The 20,711-nt window shown below is 36.3% G+C and overlaps 1 protein-coding gene across 3 annotated transcripts in view; it reads left to right on the top strand.

The window, feature by feature from the left end:
- The window catches only part of KCNH7 (potassium voltage-gated channel subfamily H member 7), a 218,067-nt gene that overhangs the window by 136,754 nt on the left and 60,602 nt on the right, over window positions 1-20,711 (top strand). For 2 of the 3 annotated variants that reach the window (XM_027911481.1, XM_027911479.1), the window contains 3 exons: window positions 6,118-6,546; window positions 11,098-11,121; window positions 13,773-13,987. In XM_027911481.1, coding sequence (XP_027767282.1) covers window positions 6,118-6,546; window positions 11,098-11,121; window positions 13,773-13,987 — 668 coding nt within the window. The remainder of the gene's footprint in view (window positions 1-6,117; window positions 6,547-11,097; window positions 11,122-13,772; window positions 13,988-20,711) is intronic. The other variant, XM_027911480.1, reaches the window with a different exon arrangement.

The following is a 20,711-nucleotide window of genomic DNA, read 5'->3' as shown; positions in this document are numbered from 1 at the left end:
TGGCATAGCCCTACAAGTAGCCAGAGTCTTCATTTGCTTCCTTTCATCCTCTAACAGAGTCCTATATGTAGACACCACCAGCACTCAGATAAAACTCTCTCACTTACAAGGGAACATAACAAAGATTGCTGGTGCTAATACTGGTAATACTCATGTGCAATCTTAAATTTTAGAGAAAACTAAAAGAAGTAGTGCAAAAATTAAATGAGAGGATTAAAAAAAAAAAAAAAGTCATGTATGCAGTGTCTGAAAATTATGAGTTCAAGCTGCTAAAGTTAATAATTGCATATGCCTTCCTTTTCCTTCATGAAAATAAATTAAGACTTTTTAATGAGCAGGGTAAGAAAATTATCCTATTATGTATGCTTCCCTACATTTTTGGGGAAAAGAACAGAAAAAAAACCATAATTGGCTCTTGCTGTAATTCTCTGTCCTATGGCCCGCTGTGCCCAGCCAGAAAATAAGGCATCATCACATGCCTCAATGTTTGCATAGAGTACATTCAAGTATTTGCTGCTATTTTAGTCAGTGGTAAGGAATTCCATTTCTCAAAAGCAATTGTTTCCTTTAGTCTGTTACGTGAGTTATTAGATGGTATTTATAAGCCTGTGAGCAGCAACTCAATAGTTTTCTGTGTCTGTATTTCTGATAACCTTGATCCTGAAATTCCATGGCACTAGATATTTAATTATGAGAAAATCTTTCATCAAAAAGCTGACTTGTGTTACTTTTGTGAAAGTCATTTTGCTGATTATTTGGGGAAGTTTCTGGACAAAGGTGTTGTTGAATTAGCCCATGCTCTGGAGGGTGATCTACCATAACTGACCTATCTTACCTGCCCTCGTCAAAGAAATCTCTGTTTAGAATAGTTTGTTCTTTGTGGATATGTTGTATTCCCTAATCTTATACATTCAAAAAGTAACATATGTTTCATATTGTAGCCAGGCCAGTCAATCACCATGATAAAACTTGATATCCAAGACTCGATTTTCTTCAACACTCTACCACAGTTAACAGGTTGTACTGGAACATGAGCAGCTCAGTGTGGTTTAGTTCTCAACCTAGGAGAAGTGATACGTCACACCAGGAAAAAAGTTTTAACAGTTTCTACACCTAACTAGTGTAAACTCTTTGTGCAACTGAGCTCTTTTGATTTGATTTTGGAAAGTCTAAATCTAAAAAAGGTTGAGATAAATAGACTAAATGTAGCTCCCAGCTGGGGAGCCTGAGGCCAGAGTTTCAAATTTTGGTCTCTGGGTAATTATTTCTCTGCATCAGCTTGAAAATATCAGTGCTACTAGAGATGCTTCAAAAACTGGCTGGGCAATTCTTTGAGGAGCCATCATGACTTCCCAGCTGCTGTGTCTTAAGGCTACCCCTCTGCGAGGTTTGGGATAGTATTGCAGGAATCCCATGTGCATTGGCATGGGCTAAACAGACTTTGGGACAGCACACAGCACCTACCGCTGTCCAGAGACCGCTGAAGAAATTGTAGTGAAAGTAAAACTCTCTCAGTTGCAGGCATTTCTCTGACTTTACCAATGTGTATTGTATCTACGTATACATTTTCATTACTAGGAGTTTGAGAAATACCTTCACTGTATCAAGTCAATATTCAGGCCAATTACAATTTCCCTTCCTTTTTATTTGCCATGCAAATGTATTGGGTTACTAAAGAAATCCTTTTTCAGATAAGATTTTGCTGTAATACCCCATTTTGTATTGATGGAGCAGGAAATTTGCAACTATGATTACAGCTGTTGATATGTTCTTTTTGGAAGCAATTTTCATCCTTCCTTTTTTTGTTCCCCTACCACAAAATTCTATATGGTGGAATTTAGTGTTTAAGAATTGAAATTTCCCAATAATGTTAACATTTCCCATTTCAATACTTGTGGAAATACAAGGCTATTTTATTATCGAAATGGGGGGGGTTCCCTGCATTTTTTTCTTAATACTATTAACCCAACCATTTTATTTCTGTGCATTCTAAATATTTTCTCCTTTGATCTCCCAAAACATGAGACAGAATTAAAAAGGGCTTTTTCAGAAGGACATTTGATTTTGGGACTTTGGACATAGTTCCATCTGCAAACAGTTTAGAGGAGTTTTTTCTTATCTACAGTGTATTTTTGGACTGAGTTCCACTGTTTAGAAATTCTAACAGTTAGCTGAAATGGCACAGAGAACAAATGTAATGAACAGATTAACTCATTTGCAAATTACTTATTCACTAAAGCAAGGTTTGAAAGGAGGAGGTGGAATGGCAGTCTGGAATCATGACTCAGACTCAACTGCTTTCCTCAACTGCTCTTACCAAGCCACAATCATACAAATCTCTGACTCAGCACTAAGAACTTGGCAATCTAGTCTTCAATAAAACATAGGCATTTAAATGTAACATTATCTGTATATTTATAGTAAATAGATGGTTGCATCTCAAACATGTTTTAGTACTGTAAGCCATGATAAATCTGCTTCTGACATCATACCTACACAAATCAGGGGCTGTCCATCATCAAACAAAAGATTTTACCTCATACACAGTATGCCAGGAAAGCTTTCACTAACACTTTTAGTCTATACTAGGACAGGGTGCCTGGAGCCATGAATTTTGCTTTATGACAAATTGTATTATCACATTTCTTTTCTCAGCTCAGTAATGCTAACTACACAAATTGTGAATGGGCCTCCTGATAACTTTAGCTGCAGGAGAGGTGAATGTCCAACGCATCATGTAGCTCATTAACTGTGCACTGAAGAAGAATAGCAATACACCTTAAGAATATTCTATTTAAAAACCAAAACCGAAACCAAAACACACACACACACACACACACACACACACACACACACAAAATAAAGTTTTAACTACAAGGTTTATTACAGTTTATAGAAGAATAGCAAAAAGCTACTCGTTTAAGTTTTCTATTTCATGCCCAGAAGTCTTAACAAGAAGCAAAATTCTTACTGAGTATTCTTTCCAGATGAACTGCAGTTAGACAGCTAAATCAGTAATGCAGTATAACATGGTCATATTAACTTGGTGAGGCAGAAAAGACCATCTGCACCACCATGAATATGACTAAAATAGGGTGCCAACAAAAAATCTTTAGCAGTGTCAAATGCCAAAAACCCTTATGAATGGTATTTTTAAGACTTTCAATGTAATTGATTAAAAAGAGATTTTTTTAAAAAAAAGTTAATCTTTCAAAAGATTAGTTTCACTTTGGATGCAATAAGCTTTCAATATTTATATATGAGCTGCTTTACAGCTCAATTCTACACATTATTTAAAATAATAAAATAATTCTTTACATACTTCACTAATTTCAACTGCAAGCCATTTATACAAGTATACTTAGTAAGTTAGAAGAAATACACACATTTCCAAGGTGCACTCTGCTGAATATCACTGTGTAGACTGAAAATTGGCATCTCTAGTTGTTATTTTAAACATGCATGACTCTGGTTTGTATAATAGAGTTTTCTGTCTATTTTACTGTTGTGTGTGTATATGCATTACAGTAATAGATTCAGTGGAATTCCAATTGGAATTCAACAACCTTTTCCAAAAATTGTCAAGGAAAAAAAAAAAGAAAGATGATTACATGGATCCATACTTTAAAGTAGGGAAAAAAAGACGAAAATAATCATCAGATTTCTAAATACTGAGATGTTATCAGTAGACTCTGATAGGTCCTTTATTTTATAATACATTTTCAAATCCTTGGATAAAAAAGGTGCAAACAATGAGGTCAGAATGTTTGTATATGTCACAGAGTTGTTCAGACTATTAGACAAGATTCACAGACTTATGGTAGGATACTGAGGGGCCAAGTGTTAAAACAGCAAATGAAAATTTTTACAGACATAATAGAGACTAAATTATCTATTACCAGTCAATAAAGAAATCTTTCAGCTGCTGTAAAAATATCTTACATTAGCACAGCTAGGAAAATAACTCACAAAGGCAATGAAATATTGGCAATTGTAAGGAAGGGAACTAAGATCAAAACAAAAAGCCATTATGTCACTGCATTGATCTCTAAATCTGGGAATAGCTCAGGCCATTGTTAAAAATTGTTACATTAGAAATAAAAAGTAACTGAGAAGAGTGAAAAGGATGATGAGAGCTACACAATGCAGTCACACTAGCATTCTTCAGCTTGCAAAAGAGATATACAAAGAAGAATGAAGCAGATGTATGAAAAACTGTAAAGATTATTTAGACTATAAAAAAGAAGTTATTAGCTATTTTTCATAGCACCCTCTCCAAGGACACAAGTTAGGGGAAGTACTTATATAATTACATAGCTAGTAAAGGGAAGTACTTTTTCACAGATATATGCTTAAATTACAGAATTGTTTCCTATAGGATGCTTTGCAGATCATCTTTTAAAAACATAGACAAATTCCTGGAAGAAAGGTACACCAAACATTCAATTTGTGGTTTGAATACAATCTCTAGCTCAGAAAATTTCAGAAATTCAGGTATCCAGAAACTGAGTAAATTTACTGAGAGAAATAACAAAATATCATGGTCCTTAATCTCTTTCTTCGCATATCCATTACTGGAAATATCAGGGGTCCAACAATGTGCTAAATGGACCTGTGGTGCCATCTAGTATAGCAACTTTACTCTTAGGCAGGTTTTCCTTTAAGAAGAGTAGGGTACTCTCACCTTCATATATTTTGAATTCAAAATACAATTCAATATTCAATGCTAAATATATAGGGCACTCATTTTAAAGCATTGAATGATTAAGCTATGTCATCAGTTGCTCTACACAATTACTGTCAGTCATAGGCATCAAAGACAGACTATTTTAAAATATTTCAGTATGGAGTGATACATTTCAGTGCTAAATATTTATAAATGTTGGATAGCTACAAATATTGCAAATTAAAAGAAAAAAAAAAAAAGGAAATCTTATCCCAAACAGAATTTCTTATGCCAGTAATAGAGAATAACAAGATATTTTGAGATGTCCTCCAAGAAATCATTAACTATTGATTCACTGTTTAAAGTACTTATGTAGCAAAGTGATTAGAGACAAGAAGCTATTAAATAAGTCAAGCTGTTTACTCAATAATATCTGACCATTTCAATTATTTCAATTATTTTGTTAAAGTTTTTCACCATTCCTTTTTCTAAACTGTTTAACATGTTATCTGTACATCTAAAGTCCCTGTGCCTCCATCTGTGAATTGTTTTAAACAAAATCTTAAAATATTTGTTATTTGGGTTTTTTAAGAAGGGTAGTCTGTAGATTTTACAGTTCTTCTTATGTATAATTTTTATATGCGCAATATTTTACTCTTCCTCTCAGCTACTGATATTTCTTACCATTACACCAAGTTGTTAGTTTTCCAGACCCTCAGAACCGCCTAGCCTGCCATTCAGCATCGAAGTCCAACTCAGCCCAACCCATTCAAATGTAAATGATAACTGCATTGTGTAGATGCAACTGAGGCCTGAGAGCTGTGTTGCTCCTTTTTCTTCCTCTCTGTGCCTTTCCTTTTCAGTTTAAATTCATTAAAATTGTCTCATCTAATTGTAAGATGCAAGTATTGGAAAGGATTTTGGCAAAACTGATACACAACTTATTTTCTTTCCATAACTATTAGCACTCATATCTTCCTGTTTAATTTGCAGCAAATAAATCCATATATCAGCAGTACACTTCAAAGCACATGGAGTTCCACTAATAATAGAATCCACAAATATCTATTTCAGGATAACAGCTACCAACCAAAGTAGTTCGACATGTTCTAGTGGTCTTTTATAGACACATAGATTTTTAATTTAGAAATGACCATCCGAACAGATAACCTTATATCTTTTAAAATAGCTGTAGAATTAATGCTGCTGTCCTTGTTACAAGCTCAGAAACTTAGTACTGACAGAATTATGAAATCCTTTAACATCACAACTATAACAAGCTTGGAGGTATATTATGTTTTCATATTTACATGTTCTATTACTAAACATTGTAATTTAGTAAGAATAGGTCAAATATTTATAGCTATTATCATTGTAAGTGAAAAAAGCAGATTTTCATGACAAGGCACTAATGGCTAATATTTTCTTCTTTCTTATATATTTACATGTAGGCAGACTTTTTGGGTTCCGGTTACCTGGATTGAGACTTTTGACATACAGAAAGCAGTCTTTGCCACAAGAAGACCCTGATGCAGTGATAATTGATTCTTCTAAGCACAGTGATGACTCAGTGGCAATGAAGCACTTTAAATCACCTACAAAAGAAAGCTGTAGTCCTTCAGAAGTGGATGATACAAAAGCACTGATTCAACCCAGTAAATGTTCACCTTTGGTTAATATATCAGGACCTCTTGACCATTCATCACCTAAACAGCAATGGGACAGACTTTACCCTGACATGATACAGACAAGCAATCCACTAACCCACTCCAGATCAAAGGAAAGCATTTGTAGTATACGGAGAGCATCTTCAGTACATGACATAGAAGGCTTTACTGTCCATCCCAAGAACATTTTTAGGGACCGTCACGCAAGTGAAGGTATGGTAAAAATTCAGTCATTATTCTCTGATGTACTAAAAAAGGAATTATTTCAATTTTTCATAGTAATAATCATCACTGTAAAAAAAAATATCAGTTGTTTACATTCAAAGGTGCACTGAAAATATTGAGGGCCCAAATATGCCAGGTTTATTTGTGCTAAATATTGTTTTTTATTTCTAAGGAGGCTAATGGAATTATGGGTTTGCTCTTCTTTATAGGAATATAGCAAATTTGGGCCCAACATTCCTAAAGCTAATATTAGTATTTGGAGGGGGAGAGGGGGAAATCAAGTGATCAGCTTATAATTGCATGTACCATTCTGTCTTATACTCACAAATATTAGATTGCCTTTGACTGTAAGAAATCCTTCAGAGACTGATCAGTTTATTTTTCTTAAATCTGTAATGTGTACATCGTATATTCACTGGTCTACCACCAAGACATGCTTTTTCTTTACGCTGGAGAAAATATCCTCAGCAACTCCATTGAAATGCTTTGTGCAACAAAGTGAAATATTTAGTGAAATAGGGAAATGCTTAGTGTAAAATTCATTGAAGTGTGATATTATCCTTGTGCTAGTATATGCTTGCAACCAGCAAAAGTTACTAAGGTGTTTCCTCGTCTTCTTTTTCTACTGTCTCTCCTAAGTCCATGGAGTGCAGTCCATGATTTCTTCTTGAAGACAGGGAGTTTGAGAAACTTGAGAAAGGGCTTAGCAAAGAGAGATTTGAAAGCCCAGTGAATTGAGAGGTCCCTTGAAAAGTCGCTTTCAAAGAAAAGTGTCAGGTATACAGTGCTTTCACAGCTACTGAGGGTGTAATGACTTGAATTGCACACCTTTTTATTCAAGCTAGATGACAAGGAATGTATGGGGAATATTTTAAGATTTCAAAAACATGTATAAAGGAAGACTGTGTACAGATTCATAAATTAGCAGGAAAATGAATTTTCATTTTCAATGATGGCTCATTTTTCTGCTATTCTTTGACCACAAGTGTAAAATCCCTTTTGGTTCTCCTGCCTTATGGGAGGCCCATATCAGGAATACTTTTATATTTTTCCTCTGACACCCAGTTTAACTTGTAGAATAGCAGAACTAATTATTCCTTCCAGTTACTATTCCTGTATTACATATACTTATGTAAGTACTTCCTTTCTCATTTCTGTTTCTTTTGGACACCTGAAAAGATGTTTAAATTTATCCAGCAAGACCTGATTGCCTTACTCGACTGTGAGCAATAAAACCCTATTATTGCTATAAAATTATCCATGCAAGTTAGGCAATCAGGATTCATCCATCTTCTCTGGGCTTGCATATTCTCATCAGGGAGAATGTAAAGCCTTAAGTACAACAAATAAAAGTAAACTACAGTCACAGAATCACAGAAACTTAGAATATACTGAGCTGGAAGGGACCACAAGGACCCTCAAGTCCAACTCCTGGCCCTGCACAGGACCATCCTCAAGAGTCACACCATGTACCCGAGAGTATCATCCAAATGCTTCTTGAACTCTGTCAGCCTTGGTGCTGTGACGACTTCCCTGGGGAGCCTCTTCCAGTGCCCAATCATCCTCTGGGTGAAGAATCTCTTTATAATACCCAGTCTAAACCTCTTGTGACACAACTTCAGGCCATTCCCTCAGGTCTTGTCACTGGTCATCACAGAGATCAGTGCCTGCTTCCCCTCTTCCCCTCACCAGGAAGTTGTAACTGCAATGTGTTTCCTCCAGGCTGAACAGACCAAGTGGCCTCAGCTGCTCCTCGCACGACTTCCACTCAAGACCCTTCAGCACCTTCATTGCATTCCTTGGATGCTGTTCAATGCCTTAATATCTTTCTTATATTGTAGTGCCCAAAACTGCACATAATATTCAAGGTGAGGTCACACCAGGGGAGAGCAGAGTGGGACAATCTCCTCCCTTGACTGGCTGGTGATGCTTTACCTGATGCCCCCAAGGACATAGTTGGCCCTCCTGGCTGCCAGGGCACTGCTGACTCAATCCAACCAGCCATCAACCAGAACCCACAGGTCCCTTTCTGTGGCACTGCTTTCCAGCATCTCATTCCCCAGTCTATATGAACATCTGGGGTTGCCCCATTCCAGTTGCAGAATCCAGCACTTTCCCTTATTAAACTTCATATGCTTGGTGATTACCCAGTCCTCTAATTTGTAAACTATTAACTAAGGAAGTATAGGGCTTCCTATATTTCTCATTCCATTTTTGTTTTGTTTATTGGTCCTAATAATTCTGAATTTTCCCAAATCATTTAAAAATTACTACTCTATCTGAAAATACAATTTAGGATTCAATGTTTCCTACCTTTTCCAGTTCAAATAATATTGAATCAGTATAACAGAATTTTGAAAGAAGATAATAGTGTTATTTAGCTTAATACTAACTATAGTAATTTACCCGCAGTCAAATTTTAAGATAATGCAACTGAGAATATAAATTATTTCATGTGTTAAATTAATTTATGTAACCTAGTTGCCTATCACTTTAAAATTATCATCACTGTGGCCGTTATATGCCAAAAGGTGTTACAGTAAAAATGACAGTTTAGAATTTTAAATGCATTTGAATGTACTTGATTGAATTCCATTCTAATATGCCTATATGACAGCAAAAGCAACAGGGCTGGAACCGTGTCTTCCACTCACCACCCAAACTGCAGCCAAGCCCATCTCACCTGAAACACCAGCAATCCAGGTTTTGCACAGGTTCACAGAGACTCTTCGGAAATTTTACTATCTTCAGCAAGTGATCTCAGTAAGATCCCTGCAGCCTTCTGAACCAGCAGCAGACTTTTGGGCCTAACTCAGCCTAATCTGCGGTACTGCTGCAGATGCCTGGCACAGAAAGGCATCGGGCTGAGAGGAGCTAAACATTCTTCCACACCCCTGGTCCTGAGGGCCCAGCTTGATGTCCCACAGTTCCCAGTCCTTGGGAGGCTGAGGAAAAGCCAGAGAGGCAGCAGATGTGACACCACCTTTGCTGCCCCCTCAGCAGGAGGCTACGGCCTTTCTCCGGAGCAGGGCTGAATGTGCTCTCCTCAGGGGCAGGGCTGCTGCGAGGCGGCTGGGGCACAGACACCTCAGCATGTCAACCTGGCACAGTGCAGGCGACTGTCCATGGGAGCCAAAGGCACCTCTGAAAGCTGCCAACCTGGTCACAGCAGCTGGCAGAACCAGGAGCAAGGCCCCACTCCCTGCCAGAGCCACCTCACAGCCATCCAAACAGCATCTGGGCAGGGGTCATAACATGAGGGGAGGGCAGCCTGTGGGTCATATTGTAATCACATGAACTGGGGTGGCATCCACCTGTCCACCTGTGTGGCTTCTTTAAAATAATAATAACAACAGTGATAATATTATTCTCCCAGAAAAAGTTTCATCTCATGAGGGGATTCAGGGGCAGGTGTGCCAGTGAGGACAGAAAGCTTTGCCACTGTTTCCTTGCAGAAAGGCACCTAAGAACTGAAGAAAGCATCGAGGAGTACCTTTCTCCAGCACTTACTCAGAAGGGCACTGCTTAGCTTGATGCCATGGTAAAAACTTTTCCTCCTGTGAGTCTAGACGGGCATGGGGCCTGGGGGTCAGTGCTGGGCCACCTGCACAGCCCCATACCCCACGCAGCCATGCCAGTCTGCATCAGTGCCGTGGGTGCCTCAGCTTCACTTAATTACATGGGACTTCCTCTTGAATTGGCACTTTTGACTTCCAAACGACTGCCAGACTTACGAAGAAAGGATTTTACCATGTTACTGTGAAGACAGGTTAGCTAAAGCCAGTCCTACTGCCTGTTGATCTACTCCCAATGCTTTTACAGATTATCTCTCAATTGTCAAAGAGACTTCATCTTGACTAAAAGACTACGTAACATAAACAAGGAGGCGCAACAATATTTCAGTTCAAACTGTACACACTCTGAAGCAATATTTTCTGCTTTCTCTGGTGTAGATTTTAGTTTTCTTTTTTTCTCTTTTTCTTCACTTTTATTATGCTGAAAACCAGACAATGGTCGCAATGTCAAAGGTAAAGTATACATCTAGACTGTACCTTCCAGTGTTTCAATCAGCCACACTTTTTGGCATGTTACTTTGCCTGCTGTATGAAATGTTCAAATGCAACATTCTCATGCTGACCTCTCTAGGGCCAGGTGCATTAATTAAATTATATTTGTTAAACATGTGGTTATTCCCGTAACTATTGTCTCGAAGCACTAACTACCAATCACTGGAAAAAGTGAAGGCATAGTTAAATGGCCCTTTGATTTAACTGTCTGTGAGTTCAAAAAAAAGGAGGAGAGGGAGGTAGAGTATATGAGTTGCTTAACTCAGTGCTATTGTCCTTGAGCAGGCAAAACTTCTATTGAAGCTACCAGGGGTTTTACCTGGATGAAAAGGATGTATGGAGACATTATCAAACAATCTGTTGTTACAAGGTGCTTAGTTATCAGCTAACTATTGCAGAAATTACATAATTGGTAATCAGGACCCTTGTGGAAGTATCTTCACTTATTCCTCTTTTGTCTCTTTAAAACTAGTTTCACGTTCCTGGATGGCAGGGGGTATGGTTTCAAGCTTCCTGTAGCATTAAAATGTGCATGCATGAACTTCATTGCCAATTCCATGTTTAAATATTTAGTGCAGTTACAAAACTGTTTCTTTTCACCAGCACTGAGCAATTTCTTTTAGAAGCAATTTGAACATAATTCATAAGTGACATCCTCCATTTCTAGGGAACACTTACTAAAGTGTTCAGTTTAATTTTCATATTTTTAGCTATTTCAGATAACTGGTTTGTCACTTCATGCATGATGCAAAAAGTGTGTGTACCTGGTAAAATTTCTCTAAACTGCATGCAGTGCATGACCTAGATTCTGTAAAGTGATTTGTGGACTACAAAATCATTGCATTTGCTTCAAATGTATGTCGGCAAAATCTTGGGGGAAAAAAACCATGCAGTTTTCATACTATACAATAACTTCTATAAGTGTATTTACTGCTGGTGAAAGATGATGGATTGGTAGCTCAGGAGAGTGAAATCATTTCTCAATGCATTGTGTAAGCAGGGACAATGGAATCCTACCATAAAAATAGGGAGATCAGACTTAATCTGAAAGATTTTCCTTTGTGGGGTAGGCAGAAGCATGTCATTCAGCCTGCTTATTCAACTCTTGGCCTCTCTGTTGAAACTGTCAATCAGGGTGCCAATTAGTGTCAATTGTGATTGTGATTTGCTATGGTCCTCTTTTTCTTCTTCCTGCTATGAGAGTATAGCAATGGTCCACTAGCTGTCAAGTATCAGCACAATTGCTGTCAGCCTGGGCTGTACTTAAGCTAATACAGTCTTTCAGTTAATTAACATTATACATTATACAGTGCATTAAGGTGCATTATACATTTCGCCACTTTGTAAAGCAAGAGAAGGTGCAGGAAAAAAAGTAAGGTTTTATTCTCATGTGCAATGAACTTAAGTCTAATATTATGCTCTAGGGCATGAGTATTAGATAGAAAAGGAGAGAATAATCCCCTTTTGAATAGAAGCAACAAAATATGTAAATCCCAGAAAGCAAAAGTGCAATGCAATTTAGGCATACATAAAGTTACTAATAAAATAAAATCTCATCTACTATCTAATCATGGATTTACCTTAATTTCCTCTTACCTTTGAATTCCTAAGGTGTCAAGAATCTTATTCATCTGACAAGTTACTCCAACTTGATACCCTGCTTATGTCTAAACCTACTAAATACTCAGAAACTACTGGTAAAGTAGGGAAGTAGAGCTGCAAATCTGCAGTCTGACCATATATATGTAGCACACTTCAGCCACATTAGTCACCTCTTGGATTTTTGGGATTATGAGCCCTGATATACATTAAACACTACTTTTTAATAGAGTCATGTAGATAATGTGAAAGATAGAAAAAACGCCTCAAAGTCTGATTCTTCAGCAAGAATTGAAAGCCAGGTGTGATGAAAAAACAGCCCTCATTTAAAGAATTTTACCAAAAAAAAAAAGAAATCAGCACAGCCTGAAGCATTTCCCCACAGCTATTTCTAGGCAGCTGGTTACTTTGAATTTCATTCATTCACACATTGCAAATATAGATCTGTTCTACTGTTGACTTTGCATTAACCCATAGGCCTAATCCTATCCCATTGACTGTTCCTGATTCATCGTACATATTCTTGTTTTCCTCACAGGAAGTAAAAAAAAAACCCCTTAAAAGCAGTAGAAGAGATAAGCATCACAATGTTGCCCATAATAGAATTAAGATGCAATAAGGGTTTCATGTGGATCTGAGAAATGCCCTTCAATCCCACACTTTAGGTACATTGTTACTGATTTCAAGACCTTTATTTTTTCTTAAATCTCTAACTGGATGTGGCTCTCTCTGTCTAAACATCTTTATAGTTCTTTTTTCCAGTATTATTCTCAAAAGCAAATTTTACTTGCAATGAATACTTTTGACTTCCTGGCCAGCCTTTTGACAACAGTAAAAAAAAAGTATACTGATCAGTTATATTGTTTCCTTTTACAAAGAATTCTGTCCAATAATAAAAAGAATAATGATAAAGGATATGTACCTCATGAAGTATGCAAACTTCTTTTTACCTATTATGATGCACTAAAATAGTATAAGGAGTTTATAGATAGTCCATTAATATTCTACATGAGCATCCCTATAGTTTTCAAAATTTTGTTAGTGATGACAATTGAAGAAACTTATTTTGTGAGTCCACTCAATTTTCCCGTTTCTTTGAACTATCATGTGAGCACAGGCAAGGTATGGACGTGATAATAGAGCCTTTACTAATTCCAGGCACTCTTATATAATCATGTGTCCTATTTCTGCTCTTAAAAACAAATGAAAATATAGTCTTTATATTCAGCCAGAATTATAGTAAGAGCACACCAGCATTTCGAGTAACATGAAAACAAGTAAGGATAGATGCATGCATTTTGCAATCCATGTACTTTGTTATAAAAGTATTGAGGGCTGTACTTAAAGGAAATGTCATATTTATAGGCAGTACTAGATTAGAATCTCATTAGTAATAGAGTTATTTTTAAAATTTAGATAATTTTTACTATTAACAAGTAGTATAAAAAAATATTTTTAACTACCCTCCTAACATACCCCATTGAATCATTAATGATAATTTATTTTTCTGCATTTATCAAATACTAAATGTGTGTTCTGATATTTCAGGGCCTTTCAATCATATCAAGTCCAGTCTGTTGGGATCCACATCAGATTCAAATCTCAACAAATACAGTACAATCAACAAAATTCCTCAACTCACACTGAACTTTTCAGATATCAAAAGTGAAAAAAAATCTTCATCTCCTCCTTCTTCAGAGAAAGCAATTATTGCACCTAAGGTGAAAGACCGAACGCACAACGTAACAGAGAAGGTTACCCAGGTAAGGTAATTACACGTTATTTTAGTTCATTTTCAATTTTGTGGAGCTCATTATCAATCTATTCAATAGATTGTTACTCTTTCTGTGAATGATTTGACTATCTCCAAGATAATCTGAAGGCTTTGAGCCGTTAATTAATTTACCTTCAATTCACTTGCACAAGGTAGTTTACAGCATTAGACAATGCTGCTAACAAACAAAAATTTTCAGCTCTCTATTTTTTAATGGAAAAGAAAACAAAGTATACACCAAGTGCCTCAAATAATTCCATTAATTTCAGTGATTCCTGTCATTCATAAATTTTAGTTTCATTCTTAATTTTTCTCAGCATTATGAATTGCTGATTAGTGCAAGGCACAACATGATAAGAAATGGTAAGTGATTGTGCCACTGGTATAAGCATCATAATTACATCTTGCAATTTATCATCTAGTTGTTTGGCTTTTCATAATTCTTTTTCTTGTGGGTGTTTTTTCCATTCCTGTGCATCAAAAAGGCTGTCAAAATGAAAAGTAGATACCTTTGGACTGGAAGTACGATATATTCTGTCAGGCTTGTGAATGAGGCTTAAAATTGAAACAAAACTGAAAATAATTCAAGGTAGCATATTTCTTCACTAAGACAAATAGTGCTTGACTTCAGTGCTCTCTGAAGTCAACAGAACTTTTCAGCTAAATTCAGTATAATTATTACATTTGTGATACAGTCTCACATGGAGATTGACTAGGACAGGCTGCCAATGTGCAACATGCTGAAAAAAAAATCAAGAGATGATAGTATCCCAAATAACTTTTACAATGTTAGTAAGCAGCGAGTTGGCCCTTAAATGCCCATACACTGACAGATGTTAGAAGTGCTTTGTATCAGAATGCCGATAGATATTACATAAGGAAGACCTTACCAAGAGTAGCTTTTCACTTAGAATAATGGAATGATAGAATTTTTTAGGTTGGAAAAGACCTTTAAGACTATTGAGTCTGACCATTAACCCAGCACTGACAAGCCCACCCCTTAAACCAGCCCTAACTGTGGACCTGCCTTCTATAGACCAGACTGCAGCTTCTCTACATTGTTGCTGTGCCAGATATTGTCCACACTCCTACTCCCTTTGACAGATATATAAAGAAATGTATTGTATGCCCTCCTAGAGAAATAGAGAAAAAAGTTCTATCTGTTCTATTTTGAGATCAGTTAGTGCCTAAAAAGTAATTGGATTTTTATCATTCATATATTTAGTTGTTGATAGCTAACTTGAATTTGCAACCATAGCCCTTTCTTCTCTGGTCAGTTGTGAAAGATTTAATCTCTTCTGGATCCATTTTGATATGTTTTAAATTATTCATAGCAGTTATACATAGAAATCTTTTCACAGCTAATATAGCAGAAAGTCAAGTTATATAAAAACTACTAATTTTTATGAGTTATGTAAGCATGAGGTAAGCTAGATTTTTTTTTTTTTATTAAATTCTGACTGACTAATTAGTGCCAGGGTGCTGAGTTTCTATTTACTAGTTATGGGGGGTGAGGCAGGAATTAAAAAAAAAATATATACTTATTCTCCAAATAATTTAGATATTGGAAATGGCTTGGATCAGCTAAACTTTCCAGGAAAATTGATAGCAACTAAACACAAAATTAAATTTGAAGTGCTCTGTAAAATCTTTATACTTTGCAAAAGCCTTCCAATTTAATTTGACATTGGTTTATGTCCTTTTCTAGAACGATCTCAACCTGTGCGCAGAGCACAATTTTCATAGCAAACTTTGATGACATACCACTCATTATAATTGGAAATAATTCCCTGCAGCTGGTGCTTTTTTTCTTATTACATTCACTTATCAAAGTTTTTAGTTGCTGCTGAATCCTAAACTCTAGCATTAGGTACAGGGAGAAACTTCTAGGAGGTATAAATAAATGTAGGTCTATAATATTACACTGGTCAAGATCTAGTTAACTGGTTATTTAAGAATTAGATTAGAAATAGACATTTAGAAAATTAAAGTGGCTAGTTTTAGTCCTGTTTATGTTTCTAATCCCACTGACTTCAGGATGTTTCATAAGAGTCAGCACTTTGAAGGTTCCACTGCATGCCTGCCTATAAATTTCTTTGCAAATCTTTTCCTAGGCCATAGATCCATTTTGTATATGCAGATAGTGCAAAAGTGGTTTTGGAAGGTTTGAGCATAGAGTTGAGATAGAATATGGTGGAAGTGTAAGGTGAGATAGGGATATGCTCATGCTGGCACAATCTCTGACACTTGAATCTGTGAAACAACAGCAAAAATATACAGAGGGCTGTATGATCTATTTAAACTATGGGACAAGATCAGTAAAAAATAAAATGAGTATAAAACAACCATGGTAAGTTTAAAGTTCACCCTTAATCAGTCGTGACATTCTCAAACAGTCCTCTAATAAAACGTTAGGACAGAAATTCTAAATGTTGTTAAAAAGAGCCCGAAAAATGTCATAATGCAATAGATAACATGTTGTATGTATCTGGGATTGCAGGACTTGATGACAAGGCTACTTCCAGATGTATATTACATCATCCATCCATCCATCCATCCATCCATCCATCTCTTCCTTTGTACTCCTTATTGTTTATCTTTCTCCCTTTCCTCAGTCTTGCTGAGAAATTTGGTTCTGCTGTTATAACCTGACATTTTCACTACAGTGGCTCCTCACTGTGGTACTCAAAATACAGGGACGTGGATTCTGTTATGCACCATACTAAGGTATCAGAGATCTTCCCTGTTGGATCACTGCATTCTGGATTCTCTTTCATGCATCAGTAATATCAAACCAAGTATCAGTATCACAAGATACAACAAGTTCTTTCCAAGGACAACAGCTGTATTACTTCTATAATATTCACAAGCTGGAGAGGTAATTCAGGTCATGAAGACAGTGGAAAAGGGAGCTGCCTTCAAGGGGTAGAGGAACAATAATGAATAAAGTAAAAGAGTCATGGCCACTGTGTTTGGAGGAATTTATACACTTCAAAAAAACATTGAGATAGGATTGAAATATTTTAGTAGAAATATTTTTGTGGAATAAATTAGTAGAAGACAGAAGAATAAGGTTTAGAAAATAATTTCAAAAGGAACAGAAGATGTTGCGGGACAGTGGTTTATACTTTGAGTGAAAAATATAAACTTTGAAATTCAGGTGGATAAAATCAGATTTCAGTACAGAATATATACAGAATATAGTAAATATATACATAAAATCCATAACATCTTACCTTTTAAATAATACAAATAAATTATTCTCTTCAAGAGGAGCTGGATTATGAATTCTACTGCAAAGAACCTTTCAGTACTTTCTTACTATTTAACAGGAGTGTTCAGTGGTCCTGAATAAGTAGATTCTCTGATCACTTTGCCTGGTTTTTCACCTGGAGCTTCACTGATCACAACTCCTTATGTAATGCAGAGTAGCATAACATCTGGATGCCTATTTCTGCATAACATTTTTTACTCAGAGAAATAGCCCAGAAGTAGCTTCAGATAGCCCTTATTGATAAGTTGGCATTGTTATATCCACTACATATATTTGTCACTAAATTAAATTTATATTTCCACTCCACTTCACTAAAAATTTTGGGTTCTTAATGTTTCTCGTTATAATTTCCAGATGTGCTAAAGTCACTCACTTCTAGAGGAGCCTCACCTTACTTTTTTCCATTATCCTTTTTTTTTTTTTTTTTCTTTTTGGACAGTCTGTTCAGGGGCACAGTATAACTTCTGTACTCTTTTGCAATGACAGGTTCAGTTGGAGTCCTGGCACTGATTGTTAGAAAGAGACAAGTCTTCCTAGAGGCACAAAAAGTAGACTTTTATTAAAGAAAGCAGTAGGGCAAAAATTTGATATCTGTCTGTCTGTCCCCTAACGTTTTTTATGATTTCATAAAGGTGACGTCTGGCCTTAAAATTGCAGTGTGCAAAGGCATGATAGTAACCAAGTTTATCTTTTGTTTAAATACTGATTTACTGCAAAGCTTCTTACACATCCAGTTCCCACTGATCTGTGGTTCCAAAGCTGTAAACAGCATGAAGACTAGAATAGTCAGTATCTATGCTTGTTTTTAAAGAAAAGAGAGAATTCCTAAATACCCATAACCTAACAATGTCAACAAACAATAACTGTCCCAGGTAATAAAAGGGTACATTACTGGTCTCTTTACTGTGTTGTTTTAAAAAATTGTTTTGTTGCTCTTGATCACTAATGTCCAGAGAATTATTCATCCCCTTGAAATTCATAAGTCTAATGGGATATATATAGCATGTGGTTGAAGGACCCAGTATGTATCTGTTGTTTATGATTTGTCTCAATAACTGACTTACAGGAAGTTGAACTCTCTGATCTTTAAACTTCTTACAAATAATACTGTTCAAAACAATTTCATTATCTACCCACCTGTAGGAAACATGTATACCCAAACTGGTCATGAAATATACCCAAAATGGCTGATGAAATAATAAGCATGTACCTGGGGAAGTTTGTGATATGTTTTGCAAACATGCTGAACAGCCACAAATCTTCTGAAAATAGAGCTATTGGTGAAAAAGGTGTGTGTGGGGGGGTCACATATGAAGCAATAAACCTTGTAGTGTCTCTGCATGTTTTTTTAATCTGGCCACACTCTATTCAGTTCCCCAAAAGATTAAGAAATAAGTAACAATATCCCCACAAGGCCAATAAAGCTGCTGATATAAAAAGAACTATTATATGATCGTGACTTCAAACTGACCTTCAGGTTTTCAGGATAAAAGATGACTAGCAACATTGAGAACAGTGAGGGGCATACAAGACCTAAAAATAAATTAAGTTATTGATCTCTACATTTTCAGCAGTCTGATTCAGCTGACACACTGCACAGTTTACATCATGCAATAACTCACATACACACAACATTTCAAGGCTGTTCATTTTGTAACACAAGCTGACATGAAGCAGAAAATTCTGAGTTAAGGGAAAACAATGCTGATGTCTTCCAATTACACAGCAAGGCATTGCATATAATAATGAAATTGAGGGGTAATCAGAGCCAACATTTCCTTGTTATTGTATGGAAAGATCAAATTTCCTCTACAGTGACAATCTTCTTTTTCCTATTATTTGCAAATTGACAGTTTATACAGGAATTAATCCCTTTCTCTACAATAATACTTAGCAGCCTAATGCAATAAAATTTCATCTTCTATTGTCATTATATAATTAGCCTTTCTAATTAATATAGATGCAATATAGAAATAGTATAAAGGTGTGTAATTTCATTGTCATTTAGAAGGTGTGGCACACTGCATGAAAAGAAGAAAAGCAGAGAAATCATGGTGTAAACTAATAAAAATACCCTGGTCTCATGGTAGCCATTTAAACCTGTGCAAAGTGCCACCAAAACTAGAAAGTATTATCTTTTGCGCCAGAGTACGTAGTTATACAAAGTGCATGGAAGCAGAAAATAAAGCCCACTGTTTTGTTAAGTTTCAGAAGAAAACATAGTATTTTCATTGTAATTACTTTCTGTTGCACCAAGTAATAAGTTTAACAACAACTGTGAAAGACAAAATATTCCTTCCTTAGAGTAGAGTCTCTTCTTTTTGTGACAGCTGAATAGACTAAGGCATCTAAACTGCTGCAGTGTTTTGAGAAGATTTCACAACATATGGTAGAAATGGAGCAGTCGGAAAGCCCAGCTGCTTTGAAGCATGTAACCTGAATTAATCCTTAATTAGTCCGTGTCCTTCCCCCAAGATCTGCTCTTCTGAAAAGGGGATTACCTGATTTTGCTGAGTTGGGAAAAAGTATCCAATATCTTCTATGAATTACACTTTTGAGTAATCAATGTTTTGTGTGATCTCTTTGTTGTTACTGCATTGATGCTAACATGAAATGGAGCATATGACTCTTGTTAATAATAGATCATTTGCCAAAGCAACATTCCTCTTTTGATGCTAATAAGTGGGGGAAAATAGGCAGACGCAGGCTTTCAGACTGCATTGTAATTTGTTCGCCAAATAATTTGTTGAAAGTGTTGAGGGATTAAGAACTGATGCCATAAATGCAAGTAAAGCTGATTGAAACCAAGGTATCAGCAGCATTTGGATAAGTCTCATTTCTCTAGACTAGAGCTATAAACCCCCAAACTCCCACTTCATGGTGGATTGACCTTGGAATTTTCTAAACTTCATAGGTTACTCTGCTGAAACCAACAGTTTTGACACCCACCAGAACAGTCTCACCATGAACTTCAAGAAGCCAAGGCCCCCTGAGATCTAGAGAACTGTGAGAATCCTCTGATCCATTTGATATGCACAGTCTGAAATAATACCTTTCCCACATGCAGTTATAGTTGCCTTAAAACAGCTACAAAAGAAGTCACAGTCCCTCTTTCAAGTAACCTTAGAACCATACAAAAATATAATGTGGAAGAGAGCTCTAGATGCCATCTAGCCTGACATCCTACACAAAACAGCACAACTTCAAAGTTACATCAGAGTCTGGTGGTTACCATGTTAACTCAGGAAACAGCTCCTATGTTTAGGTCAGCATAAGGATATGTTTTCCCAGAGAAAATCACTGTGATGGTTCGGACTTGGTTTTCTGTTAAATGTTTAATTCTTCAGTAGCAGTTCCTTTCTTTCTTCTTTTCTATTTTTTCTAGGGCAAAGGAAAAAAATTATGCAAATTGAAGAACTCGAAAACTAAGCTAGTTATA

Source organism: Empidonax traillii, unplaced genomic scaffold, assembly GCF_003031625.1.
Source record: "Empidonax traillii isolate 1590-97213 ecotype Southwest subspecies unplaced genomic scaffold, ASM303162v1 scaffold33:size3420811, whole genome shotgun sequence".
Classification (NCBI taxonomy): domain Eukaryota; kingdom Metazoa; phylum Chordata; class Aves; order Passeriformes; family Tyrannidae; genus Empidonax; species Empidonax traillii.
Note: the sequence above shows the minus strand (reverse complement) of the source record. Positions and strands in the feature narration are given on the sequence as shown.